Source organism: Xyrauchen texanus, chromosome 18, assembly GCF_025860055.1.
Source record: "Xyrauchen texanus isolate HMW12.3.18 chromosome 18, RBS_HiC_50CHRs, whole genome shotgun sequence".
Classification (NCBI taxonomy): Eukaryota; Metazoa; Chordata; class Actinopteri; order Cypriniformes; family Catostomidae; genus Xyrauchen; species Xyrauchen texanus.
The window spans coordinates 1,572,793-1,586,632 of NC_068293.1; the positions used below are offsets into that span (position 1 = coordinate 1,572,793).

The 13,840-nt window shown below is 40.6% G+C and overlaps 1 protein-coding gene across 1 annotated transcript in view; it reads left to right on the plus strand.

The window, feature by feature from the left end:
* The window catches only part of si:dkey-11f4.7 (piezo-type mechanosensitive ion channel component 2), a 554,199-nt gene that overhangs the window by 279,704 nt on the left and 260,655 nt on the right, over positions 1 to 13,840 (plus strand). The window contains exon 26 of the mRNA XM_052147980.1: positions 2,266 to 2,509. Coding sequence (XP_052003940.1) covers positions 2,266 to 2,509 — 244 coding nt within the window. The remainder of the gene's footprint in view (positions 1 to 2,265; positions 2,510 to 13,840) is intronic.

A 13,840-nucleotide genomic window follows, 5' to 3' on the forward strand; every position in this document is an offset into this window, starting at 1 on the left:
CTTTATCCTGTGGCACTCGACAGGGTTGTCCATTATCTCCTTTACTTTTTGCATTAGCTATAGAGCCCTTGTCAATCTATCTGAGGTTCTCCCCCTCTTTCACTGGGATATCACGCTTTGGAATGGAATTTAAACTAAATAATCTCTTTATGCAGATGATTTATTACTGTATGTTTCCAGCCCAAGTCATTCTTTACCAGGAATTCTCTCTTTTTTTCCAGAGATTTGGTTCATTTTCAGGTTATAAAGTTAACATTTCTAAGAGTGAGTGGTATCCGGTTAATACTTTAGCATTACAACTAAATCAATATGATATCCCCTTCAGACTGAGCCCCTCTGGCTTTAAGTATTTAGGAATCAATATAACCAGAACTCTAACCTCACTTTTCTATGCTAACTTCTCCCCGTTAATGGCTAAAATTAAAACCGACCTTCAGCGATGGAGGTCTTTACCTCTATCGCTTATAGGAAGAATTAACACGGTAAAAATGAATATCCTGCCTAAGTTCCTCTTTTTATTCCAATGTCTCCCTCTATTCTTATCAAAACGTTTTTTTTAGGACTATTGATCGGGAGATTTCTAGCTTTTTATGGTGTGGTAAGGCACCCAGAATAAGTAAGCCAATGCTTCAGAGATCTAAACTCAATGCTGGCCTTTCTCTCCCAAATTTCCAGCTGTATTACTGGGCATTACACATTCATAAAATCTTATTTTGGTCAAGACCAGCGCACTCTTCATGTGTACGTTAGAGGTACATTCATGAAGCTCATCCTCTTCAATGGCTCTGCTTACCTCATCTATTCCCACCAACTTCTCCGGCTTTACAGATAACCCAGTGGTTAGTTACACTCTAAAAATCTGGTACCAGTTCAGGAAGAATTTTAAATTTGTTTCTGCGTCTGCCTTAGCTCCGTTACTGAAAAATCACTCATTCCAACCTGCAATATCTGACCTTACATTTGCTGTCTGGCATGACAAAGGTCTCAAAACCTTCAAAGATCTATATAGGGATGGAGTTTTTCGTAGCTTTGCAGATCTATCGAGTGAATTTCAGCTTCCACCGTCCCATCTTTTTCGCTATTTTCAAGTTAGACACTGCGCAAAATCATTGTTTTCTACTTTTCCCTCCTCACCCCCAAATCAACTATGGGATGATTTTCTCTCTTCTGACCCTCTTCAGAAATCTCTTATTTCAAGAATTTATAATAAACTTTTATCTTACGATAGCTCACCTATCACTAAAGTCAAGGTTGCTTGGGAGGGCGAATTGGGGTTGACCCTACATGAAGCCTGGTGGGACGTTGCCCTTAACAAGATCCACACAAGCTCATTTTGTGCTCGTCTCTCTTTGATACAGTTCAAGGTAGTGCACAGGATTAATTTCTCCAAGACACGTCTGTCACAGATTTATCCCACTGTTATTGATAGATGTGATAAATGTTATGCCTCTCCCTGTAACCTAACCCACATGTTCTATACCTGTCCATTATTATTCTCCTTTTGGCAGACGTATTTTGATAGCATCTCAAAAACACTGTCTATTACCATTAAACCCTCTCCCCATATTGCCATATTTGGGTATCCGGAGGATTATAACAGGTACAACTCAAACCAATTAGATCTCTTGGCGTTCACTTCCCTATTAGCAAGACGACGCCTTCATTTCCACTGGAAATCTATAAAGCCTCCGTCCAGCAGGGATGTAATGTCTTTTCTAAAATTGGAAAAGATCAGGTACTCTCTGGGTGCGAACTCTGATAAGTTTTGCAGCCTTTCTTAACCTTCTTCAAGTCTCTGCCATTTTTGTCTTTGGATTGAGGGACCCCCCACAGTCAAACTGTGTCCTAACCAGGGGTGGAACTATAGGGGAGACCAGGGGTGGCAAAAGCCTGCCACACCTCTCCATCCCTGGTGTCACTGTATCCACTCCCCCACACCAACCAAATACAGGCGAGCGGGAGGCTGCGTGAACTGCAGCTCTCGTGCAGTCTCATAAACGTGCAGATAGCAACGGTCAGTCAACAATTTCACAAAATAATACATTAAAGAAATAAAGTAATGTGATGTTATAACAACTCAGGGGTTAGTAAACAATCACTGAATTTTCATTTTTGGGTGAACTTTAACTGTACATCTGTAGAATGTTGTGATTTTAAATGCTGTGTTTGTGTGTGTGTGTGTGTGTGTGTGTGTGTGTGTGTGTGTGTGTGTGTGTGTGTGTGTGTGTGTGTGCGTGTGTGTGTGTGTGTGTGTCGTGTGTCCAGCTCGTATCTGGACATGTTAAAGGTGTTTGTGTTCAGTTATTTCTTTTGGCTGGTGCTATGTCTGATTTTCATCACTGGCACCACGAGAATCAGCATCTTCTGTCTGGGTTATCTGGTGGCCTGTTTCTACTTCATGCTGTTTGGGGGCACATTACTGCTGCAGCCGGTGCGATACGTGGTCAGACTGTGGGACTGTCTCATAGCGTACACCTGTGTGGTCATTATCCTCAAGAACATGCTCTCGGTAAGCACACATTCAAGTAATCTGTCTAGGGCTGCCCTATTGAGTAGCTCTCACTTTTGTATAATGTCATTGTACAGTATGAATCGCTATAAAAGATTTAACATAAAATCTAAATGAATTTTGATTAGGGTATACACAAATCATTTCAAATAATCTTTTACTGTTTTGATATAGTTTCCATCCAACTATTTTTTGTGAATTTTTTAATTAAAAACCTGAACAGAAATACTTTTATGTGCACAAACTCTTAAATGTTAATTTTTAATAAAATGTAAGTGATCAATAAGATTACTTTTAGAGCCTGCAAAGAAATAATCTGACTTAACTAGCCAGCTAGACTCCATATCAAATTTAGAATGAGTTAAATTTGAAAAATAAACAGTTCACCTATCAGATTTTAAATGTGTGCCTCTACATATTATACAGTTGTTAAAGCACATTTAATATGTTTGTTCATTCTGGTTAGTTATCAAAGTGGAACTTCCTAAATTAATTAATATCAGTGGAGTATGGGCATAGCAGCCATTTCAGCCCTCATTAGATGAGATACTGTATTACTCATTCTGTGGCATCTCCAGGCAGCATTTAATGAAATGATCTACAACTTGAATATTTCACCCAAAAATTAAAGTTATCTTATTTACTCACCCTCATGTGTATGACTTTCTGCTGCTGAACACAATGAAGATTTTTAGAAGAATGTTTCAGCTCTGTAGGTCCATACAATGCAAGTGAATGTTTGAATATCCAAAATTCACATAAAGGCAGCATAAAGGTTATCCACTCCAGTGGTTTAATCCATTTCTTCTGAAGTGATATGATAGATGTAGGTGAGAATCATTTTTGTGAGATACATTTTGAAGTCCTTTTTTACTATAAATCTCCACTTTCACTTCCATGCTCTTCTTCAATTGTTTTTGGCTATTGCATTCTTTATGCATATCGTCACCTTCTGGTTGGGGCTTGTTAAAGTGGAGATTTATAGATTAAAAAGGGACTTAAATATATACTGAGCTGTTTCTCACCCACAATCCAAAGACAGAGGTCAGAGTCCAGTCAAGAATTCATATACAGTATATATATATTGTTGGGGGTAATCATGGGTCTTCAATATGAATATTGGAATACAAACTCTGACTCAGGTTTGAGATGATAGGGAGTTTACTGATTGTTCACTGCTGTTCCAATTAACATCACAAGTAAAAAATAAATAAAATCCAGTAGTTCAGTAGTACAGAAGAAAAAGAAAAAGCCTAATTTCAAAATATTCACAAGCATTTATAGTCATATGCAAATTGAATTAGAGGTGTCATAGTACAACATTTTTATAAGATTCTGATTAACATTTACTTCAAATATCTTTACAAATATGGTCTGTTTCCACCTTCGTGCAGACAGCCATCCATTAGCTACCAATCAGTTCTCATCATTTGTTGTACAGAACTTATGTGCAGATATCAAGGGATAGTGATAAGTTATGATTACTACTTCTTTCGCTATCCAGAAGATACCATGGAAAGTAATTAAAATCCTTCAGGTTTTTGACCATAGCAGTCACGAGTCACAAGTCACAATAAACAAAAAACACTGAATAATTTTGACATTGTAACAGGTAGGCGCTGCCTCACTAGATGAGAGTCTTTCTCTTTATCTCTGGTGGAATTCAGGACCTCTTGCCATCTGTGGAAAATTAGGACAGAGCAGAAGAAAAACAAAGCACCCACACAAGGCCAAATGCAGAATAGTCACCTAATATGACAATAAAATCACACAAAAAAAACTAAAATCTCTCTCTCATTCAATGAATATTGAGTGGCTTAAAATAGAATCAAATGCTTATGGAATAGTTGATTAATAGTTGATGATTTTTGTAGTAATTATGACAGATACATGAATTTGATTAATATAATACAAATAAATGGAGATTATAAAAGATGAGATATAACTTGTAAAAATAAAAGGATATTAGAAAATCCACTCCTTAGTAAAGCATAAAGCTTAAGAATAAAGTTGGGGGCCTGGGTAGCTAAGCGAGTAAATACGCTGACTTCCACCCCTGCAGTCGCAAGTTCAAATCCAGGGTGTGCTGAGTGACTCTACCCAGGTCTCCTAAGTGACCAAACTGGCCCGGTTGCAAGGGAGGGTAGAGTCACAAGGGGTAACCTCCTCATGGCCGGTATAATGTGGTTCGCTCTTTGTGGGGTGCGTGGTGAGTTGTGCTCGGATGCCGAGGAGAATAGCATGAAGCCTCCACACGCGCTAGGTCTCTGCAGTAACACGCTCAACAAGCCACGTGATAAGATGCGCGGGTGTGAAGCAAAAGTGTGTAAACCCCCTAGAACAACATTGATGCTTCGCAGGATGTGTAAAAATCTTGATCTTACAGATATTTAAAGACTTTTGTATCCATCTTGTAGGGACTATAACATTTTTTCTTCAGTCCATAAGATTTATTCTAGAATAGATTTTTTAAATATATATAAGTCCCTCATTTCTTCTGTCATTGATTGCTCAATTGGAAACATCTTAGTCTCAGATCATGCCCTTGTGATTTAAGAGGTTTTGCCACATTCTGAGAAAAATAAATAATATAGTTGCATCTTTAATGTATCTCCTTTGCAAAATCCTGAATTCCAACAAATGTTAAAGTCTGAAATCAATGTGTATATGGTATCCTCTGTGGGCGTGGCTTGGGAGGCTCTTAAGGCAGTTCTTAGGGGTCAGATCATACAGTATGCCTCATTCATCAAAAAGTCCAAAGCACTGGAAGGGAATATTAGAGGCAGAGCTAAAGTGCCAAATGTCATCTCATGGCCTCAGAGAATTGACCCAATTGAAATACAGATATAATCAAATTTTGTCACGAAAGGGGGAGTTTTGGCTATTCAGAGCAAGACAGTTAGTTAGGGGACAAAGCAGGGAAGCTTTTGGCTAGATTTTCTTTGGCTATTTCTTCCTGCATTGTACGTCACATGTTTACAATAGCCTCTTCCATCAGCAGTGAGGTATTCTCATGTGATAAATGTAAGAAATTAGTCAGGCTGACGGAGAAGGTTAATGAGTTAGAGACATGCACCCACTGAGAATCATGTTGAAAGATCCCTTGTTATCGGTGATGCTATTGTAAGGAACGTAGAAATAGAGACTCCAGCCACTATTGTTAAATGCATTTCATGTGCCAGAGTGTCTGCCATCAAATCAAATTTACAAGTGCTGGCTAATGCTAAACATTGATTTTCTAAAAATGTTATTCATGTCGGCACTAATGATGTCCGGTTTTGCTGTCAGAGATCACTAAAGATAATTTTAAAGAGGTGTGTGAATTTGCAAAAATTATGTCAGACACTGTAATATGCTTAGGCCCCCTCCCTGTTCATCATGGTGATGAGGTTTATAGAATGGCTGGATGTCTGAGTGGTGTCTGTAGAATAGAACAGGATTTATAGACAATTGGAAGAGTTTTTGGGGTAGACCTGACCTGCTAAAGAGAGACCAGGGAAGGTGCCACTCTCCTCTCTAGTAATTTGGCTCATAGTTTTAATAATGATATTAAAGCATTTTGCCTTTGTAGGACAGTACTTAAGTGACCTTCTACCATGCTATATTCCATTACTTTCGTTACGATTGAAAAACTCTGGCCTGTTAATAGTTTCTAGAATATAAAAATCCACAAACTGAGGTAAATCCTTTTAATATTTGACTCCTAAACTATGGAATTGTCTCCCTAACACTGTTTGAGGTGCTGACACACTCCCTCAGTTTAAGTCTAGATTAAAGACTCATCTATTTAGCCAGGCACACAACGAATTTATCCTTCAACTCACAATTAGGCTGCTTTAGTTAGGTCTGCTGGAGCCAGAAACAGTGATCATGACCTATAACTCTGCAGTAAATTGAATATCATCTATGCGATCCACCTAACTGATCTCTGCCTGCACCTTGGTCTAATGATGGACTACACTTTTGAAATGGAATACATAGACTATCAATTAATTGCCAACAACACTCTTCATCTGCCAACTAACAAGAACAGTTGCATCTCTGTGAACTTCTGCAGTTAATCCAGGATGGACTTCAAAGACATTAGTCATTAATCATGCTGTTCATACAAAATATTTGTTTAAACACTGACCCTTAACACTTACTTAGTTTAATAATTTTAAACCATGACTTTAACTATACATAAGTAATATTGGCATTACATTCATGATGTTAGCCAGAGGGGAACTGGCCCCCATAGTGAGCCTGGTTTATCCCAAGGTTATTTTACTCCATTAACCAACATCTTATGGAGTTTTGTGTTCCTTGCCGCAGTCGCCTTCGGCTTGCTCACTGAGGTTATAAATAAAAATTGTATTTAATTACTTATTTAAGTAATTACTTATTTAATTACTTAAGTAATTAAAAACATAATTAAAAATTGTGTAAACACAATTTACAATCATATTTCATCAATCTACACAATAATGACATCATAGATATTAAAGTTTTATCTTCTGCTAATGTCTGATCTTCTGTAAAGCAGCTTTGAAACGAGGCGCTATACAAATAAAAATGACTTGACTTGAAATCTGCTGGTTGTGAAATTTTTACCTCGGCTATTCTGCCCTACAAAGGCAAAACGCTGTAACATCAAGTTTGGTCAAAAATGAGTTAATGTCATTTTTGGGGTATTCAAGACCTCCTTTATCATGTGAATAAATACCGTGAGTCAATTTGATTGTTTTAACGAGAAATTAAAGGGCTATGACAACCGTAACATCCAAAACCATACGAGAAACCACAGCAGAACGCCGTAACAGTTGTTACGGCTCTTAGCCTTTGTTCCGGCACGCTGAAGTTGAGTTTAAGATGTTCTGACTTTGTTTCGCCTGGCATCAAGAGAGATGTTACGGTGCCGCTGTGATGTTACTGTACTCTGGCTTTGTCATACTGTCAAAGATTACCGCTCTTTTATTGTCACCAAACCGCGTAACATACACACGACACATCTTTGCAATAAAGTGTAGACTGCCGACTAATTGTTTGTATTATTACTCTGTGATAGCGATGTGATAGGGCGATGGTTCAGATCTGTCAATGTCAGTGACAGCCCGGAGCTTGCTAAATGTAATCTGTGTCACGTAAATTAGCGCTAACGTTGACGCTGACACTTGCCTCACATCAGATGCTGAAAACCAAATATTAAATACAGAGGCATCCTACCATTCCATGCAATCCGATATAATCCATAGAAGATATAATCCATAGCAATGCACGTCATCTGCTGTATCCACAACAATCCATACGTGTTTGAGCCATATTTCCTTCTTGCAGGTGTTCACGTCAGATTTTACAGCTGGTTATCGCTAACGTCCGTACAAAGTAGGCTAACCTAAATAGTAAAAGTAATTCCAACTTTTTTCCGGTATACTCTGTCTATATTATCTCAGAATTAAAAAGTAGTAATCCAAGTCGAGTTCGTTGACTGAGCATCTTGAGCAGTTTGGTGGCCCTTAACCCTTAACCCTTTAACTGTCACCCCTCCCCCTTTTTTCGCATAGACATGAAAATCACTATCCAAACTTAAATGGTTGTATTTCAAGAATGCTTTGTCATATATACCTATGGACAAGTTGTGTTCCAAATTTTAGGTTGATATCTCAAAAATTAGCTTTCAGTAAGATTTTATTTGGAGCAGTAAAAAACTTGGAATGAGCAGTCTCTAATCTCTAATGTATTGGTCCAATGTTTAATTAATTATTACTCTATATCTTGCATTTAAATACATATACCTTTGTATTCAATTATAATTCAATTATCTTTATTTTGAAAATATTTATTGTATTTATTCATACTGTACATACTGTACTGCAAAGTAACTTATCTGTTATACTGTTTAACTGTGTTAGTGTTGCCGCACTATCCTGAACATTATAGCACTAAATAGGAACAACCAAAGGTCTTCTATATAATTTAAAACAAATACCATGATGACTAGACCTTGGTTAGGTGTTCTTATAATGGATGTAAGTATGGTGAACAGCAAGTAAATATTGATTATATGTCAGTTACGGCCTTTTGCCTTTGCATGACTCCTGATTTTTGGCACACGATACAAAGGCAGAGTACAGTAACTGCCAAACAAGGGTCAAAGGTCAATTTTGAGCTCAAGATTTTTTGCATACAAACATTTCTTCAGTATAGCAACTAGTTGTGAAATTTTGGGAGTCCTACCTATAATACTTTTGTCTGGACAAAACAGAAACTTTAAAGTCATTTTTCTCAGTTTCACACTCTAGTGAGTTAAGGTCTTTTGCTTTTGCAGGGCAGTATTGATATTATTAATGCTTTTAAATAAATCTTAATCTCTAAAGTTCCACATCTTTGTCTATTGATGAAGAAATTAGAAATTTGTGAAACCATTAGAACTCCCTAAAATGATGACTGAGCAAAAAAATTATCTTGATTCTGAGATAACCTTGGAGGAGCTGGGTGAGGTAATTAAGGCCTACTGGCAAAGTTCCGGGGCCAGATGGCTTTGCTGCTGAATTTTTTAGATCTTATGCTATATAATTGGCTCCACTTTTGCTAGAAGTTTATATGGAATCATTAAAAAATGGAAAGCTTCCTCCGACCTCCAACAAGCCTGGATCAGTCTGATTCTTAAAAAGGACAAAGATCCAAGCAAGTGTAAGAGTTACCTTCAATTTCCTTGATCCAGCTAGACATTAAAATATTGTCAAAAATTCTGGCTAACCGATTGAGTAAAGTCATGACATCTCTTATACATATAGATCAGGTGGAGTTTATTCAGGGCAATAGCCCTTCTGATAACATTCAGACTGAGGTCGGTGCCATCTCACTTGATGCCGAAAAGGCATTTGATGTTGTAGAATGGGATTGTGGCAGCGGGGGCATGGTCAAGCACCTGTCCGGAGAGAGAGAAAGCGGTAAGGGCACTTACACCTGAGCTAAATTATGCCTGTTTCTGTTTCCATTGAGCATGGCCAGCAGAAGGGGGTGAGAGAGCCTGGGTCCAGAAAGTTATTATTGTAAAGCTGAAGCGATTATTATTGTGTGATGCTGTGAGCTCTGAATTGTGTTAATTAAAATCCTTACCTGTGAGTGGAGCAACCTGCCTCCCGTGTCCACCCTCGACCACCTTCACACTGGTGCTGAAACCCGGGACCCGAAGTTGGAAGTACGCCCCATGTAGCCCCAGTTGCCCGATGTACTCCAGTCCCTTGCAGGCCTACATCAAACTCACCAACAAACCCTGCTTGAGCTGCATCAAGAACAAGACTGCCAGTTCATTGAGATTCTGCTGTGACCCCGCACAGCCACAGCCCCCTGCCCCCAACCACACTCTTAAAGATGGGGGTTCTTCGATATTTTTGAGTGAACCGCGGAGACTGGCCACCCTTTTGCATTCTCACAATGACTCAGAGACAGGGGCTACTAGCGGGGACTCGTGACGTCGAGGGAGTGGTCATCTGTGTGCTGCTGGAACAGCTGATCCCTAGACTGCCAAAGGGAATGACAGAGTGGGTCCAGTGCAACCAGCCGGTGTCGCTGGAGGAAGCAGTCTGACTGGTGGAGGACCATATGGCGGCGTACTCAAGGGCGGAAGAGCCCTCTTCTCTCTCTCTCTCCCTCACTCCCTCTCACTCTGCTCTCTCCCCAGAGCCTGTTCCTGCCTCACAGAGGCAAGGAGCTCCGCCACTGCGGCCAGTTCCCCGCGCAAGGTTTTGGGCACACACCCCTGCCTCTACAGTGCCCTGCCGCTCTCCCCATCAGGTGGAAGTGTCCGCCAACGCAGGTGCAGACATGGCGTCTGGGCCGGGCTGCTGGAGTTGCAGGGATCCAGGACACTTCTGAGAGCAATGCCCCGTGATGGAGTTGGGGATGGTGGTCCGGATCCCCGACGCCCCGCATGCTGCCCAGTACTGAACCGGAATGTACCGGATACCGGTAAGAATCAAGGGGGGTACTCGCCAATCTTTGGGCATTGGGCAGAGTTAAAACGGTGAGGGTGAAGTGTGTGTGTTGGGGATATTCATAAATACCCTGTGGTGACCTTTGCAATTAAATTTTGGGGCACATAGAGTGGAGGCCACAGTTAGTTCCCGCCTCACCCATCTGCTGATTCTGGGGACTAATTGGCCTGAATTTCAGAATGTATTAAAGGGAATGTGCAGATTTGTCCTGTGTAAAAGCAGTGAGATTTGTAGTGTGCGATGCTCTGGCGGGGGAGGCTAGGTCGCGGCCATCCTCTGGGGATTTCCGAAGGGAAAGATGACGTGAGGGGGGGAGAGGCTGCAGCCCCTCCCATCCTCTGGGGATTTCCCGAAGTGGATTTCCCTTTGGAGCAGTCGCGAGACGAAACCCTCAAGCACGCCTTCGACCAAGTGAGAGTGATAAACGGTCAACAACTCCGACCGAGCGTCGCACCTTCATATCCCTATTTTTGGATTATAAACCAGCGGTTGTGTAGAGTGATGCAGGACGCTCAAACAAAAGGAGATACAACCCAGATCTTAATACCACAGAGCCGGCGGGAAATGTTGTTCCAGGCGGCTCACTATAATCCGATGGCAGGTCACCTTGGGGAAAGAAAGACACTAAACCGCTTAATAGCCTATTTGTATTGGCAGCGATGTCCGCAGGTGGTGTGCGGTATGCTGTGTATGTCAGCTGATGAATCCACCAGCCACCCCAAAAGCGCTGTTGCACCCCTTTACACTGATTGAGGTCCTCTTCGAGAGAATTAGCATGGACCTTGTCAGGCTGTTAGAGTGGACAGCACATGGACATCGCTTTGTATTAGTCCAAGTGGATTATTCAATGCGATTTCCGGAAGCAGTGCCTTTGCGCAACATCTCAACACACAGTGTTGACACAGGGGAGACTCTCTTCAAAATTATCTACTTGGTGGCGACTCCGAAATAAATCCTTACCGATCAGGGCACAACATTTATGTTGCGGACACTATGCAAGCTGTGTGACTGATTGGGCATTAAGTCAATCCGCACCACAATTTACCATCCACAAACATATGGCCCGGTGAGCGATTTAGTAAAACCCTTAAGAACATGATTCATAAGTTTGTGCATGGGTATGCCAGAAATTGGGATAAATGGCTCGACCCCCTATTATTTGCAGTACGAGAGGTCCCGCAAGCCTCCACTGGGTTTTCCCCTGCTTGATCGGTTAGGTACTGCTCGATTTTATTTGACATTGGATTTTACAAAGGAATATTGGATCCCCTAAACTCCCAGGTCCCATGCAAAACTGCATTTTCCACATCGTTTGGCTTACACCAATTTGTCACCCTTCATTTTGGTTTGTTCGAGTCCCCAGTTAAATTTCAGCAGCTCATAGACAGAATTCTCAGACCGCACACCGCTTATGCCACTGTCTATCAGGATGACATCATTATTTACAGTAATGATTGGCAGCGGCAACTGCAGTATTTGAGGGCTGTTCTGAAGTCCTTGAGATGGGTGGGACTCATGGAAAACCCTGAGAAGTGTGCAATTGGATGGATGGAAGTAAGGTATCTGGGCTTCCACTTGGGTCATGGACAGGTGTGGCCCCAAATTCATAAAACCACAGCAATTGCAGCTTGCCCAAGACCTTAGGCCAAAAAAGAGGTGAGACAGTTCCTGGGGCTGGCTATTATCATAGGATTGTGCCTCTGTTCTGACTAATAATGGGGCACCAGATCCGGTCCAGTTGACAGAGCCATGTCAGCAGACTTTAATGCAAGTGAAAGCTGCATTTTGTGGTTTGCCATTATTGCACTGTCCTGACTTCTCTCTCCCTTTTATATTGCAGACAGGCGCATCGGACAGGGGGTTGGAAGTGGTAGTGTTTCAGATGGTGGAGGGGGAGGAACACCCCATGCAGTACATTAGTCGAAAGCTCTTGCTGAAAGAAACTAAGTACAGCACAATCAAGGGGGAATTCCTCACCCTCTGGTACTATCTGTTGGGATGTGCTTTCACCGTCTGTTTGGACAATGCCCCACTCCATGGCTCCATCGCATGAAGGATGCCAACACACGGATCACCCATTGGTATCTAGCTCTCCAGCCTTTTAAGTTTGATGTGGTCCACAGGTCAAGGGCACAGATGGTTGTTGCGGATTTCCTCTCCAGAAATGGGGGGGGGGGTTGGTGGTTGCATGGCTTGGATGGCAATGAGTTGGGGAATGGGTGTATGATGGGGGTATGTACACTACCGTTCAAAGGTTTAGGGTCACTTACTCATTCTTTCACAGTTTTCTTTCACATTTTAGAATAATAGTAAAGTCATCACAACTATGAAATAATAGAAATGGAAATATGGGAATTATGTTGTGACTTATCCAAAATAAATCAAAACTATGTTTTAGCATCTTCAAAGTGGCCACACTTTTTGCAGAAATGTACTCTTGGCATTTTCTCATCCAACTTCTTGAGGTATCACCCTGGGATGCTTTTTAAACAGTACTGAAGGAGTTCCCATCTATATGCTGGGCACTTAGTAGCTTCTTTTCTTAATTATTCGGTCCAAGTCATCCTTTTCAAAAACTTTTTCTTTTAAATAAAATTTTTGTAATTAAATTAATATGTTGGCTCAATTATATTTTTGTCTACAAAACAAATTTCAAACAAAAAGCATACGCCTTCAGATCAAAAGGTTTTTAAGATCATGAGAAACATTTCATGTGTAGAGAGTGAGGCCGGAGAGAAAGAGCGGTAAGGATTGACACCTGTGGGATATCACAGCTGCTTTGTGTTACATTGAGTGCTGGAGAGAGATAAACTGAGCAGCCAGACCGCAGTGTGGGAGAGAGGAACCTGAGACAATGCTGTCTGTGTGAAGATAAGGATAATGTAATATTTTTGTTGATCATTGAGCATCTGAGTGTTTTGTTGGGGTGCGCTGAATAGTGAGAAAATAATAAGCAATGCTGCTTCCTCATTTTCTCTGAGACTGACCAGAGACCTTGTCACAATATTGATCACCACAAAAATGTATTTTGACTTGCCACTCTTTTTCATAACAAAATCACAGCAACAGCAAGGTTTATCCAATTTTACAACTCAATTGCCATGACAGACCATAATACCCTGAAATGACTGTAAAAATGAAGACATAAACAACTTAAAAGCTTAAATAATAAATTCGATTTAACAGAAGAGTTAATGTAAGTGCTTTTATAAAATTATAAGCTTCACATTTCTGCCTTAAAGCCTCCAAAAATTGGCCCCATTCACTTCCATTGTAAGTGCCTCACTGTAACCTTGATTTCTTTTTTTTTTTTTTTTTTTTAAGAAAAGAAGGGACGAGTCTAAATAAATTT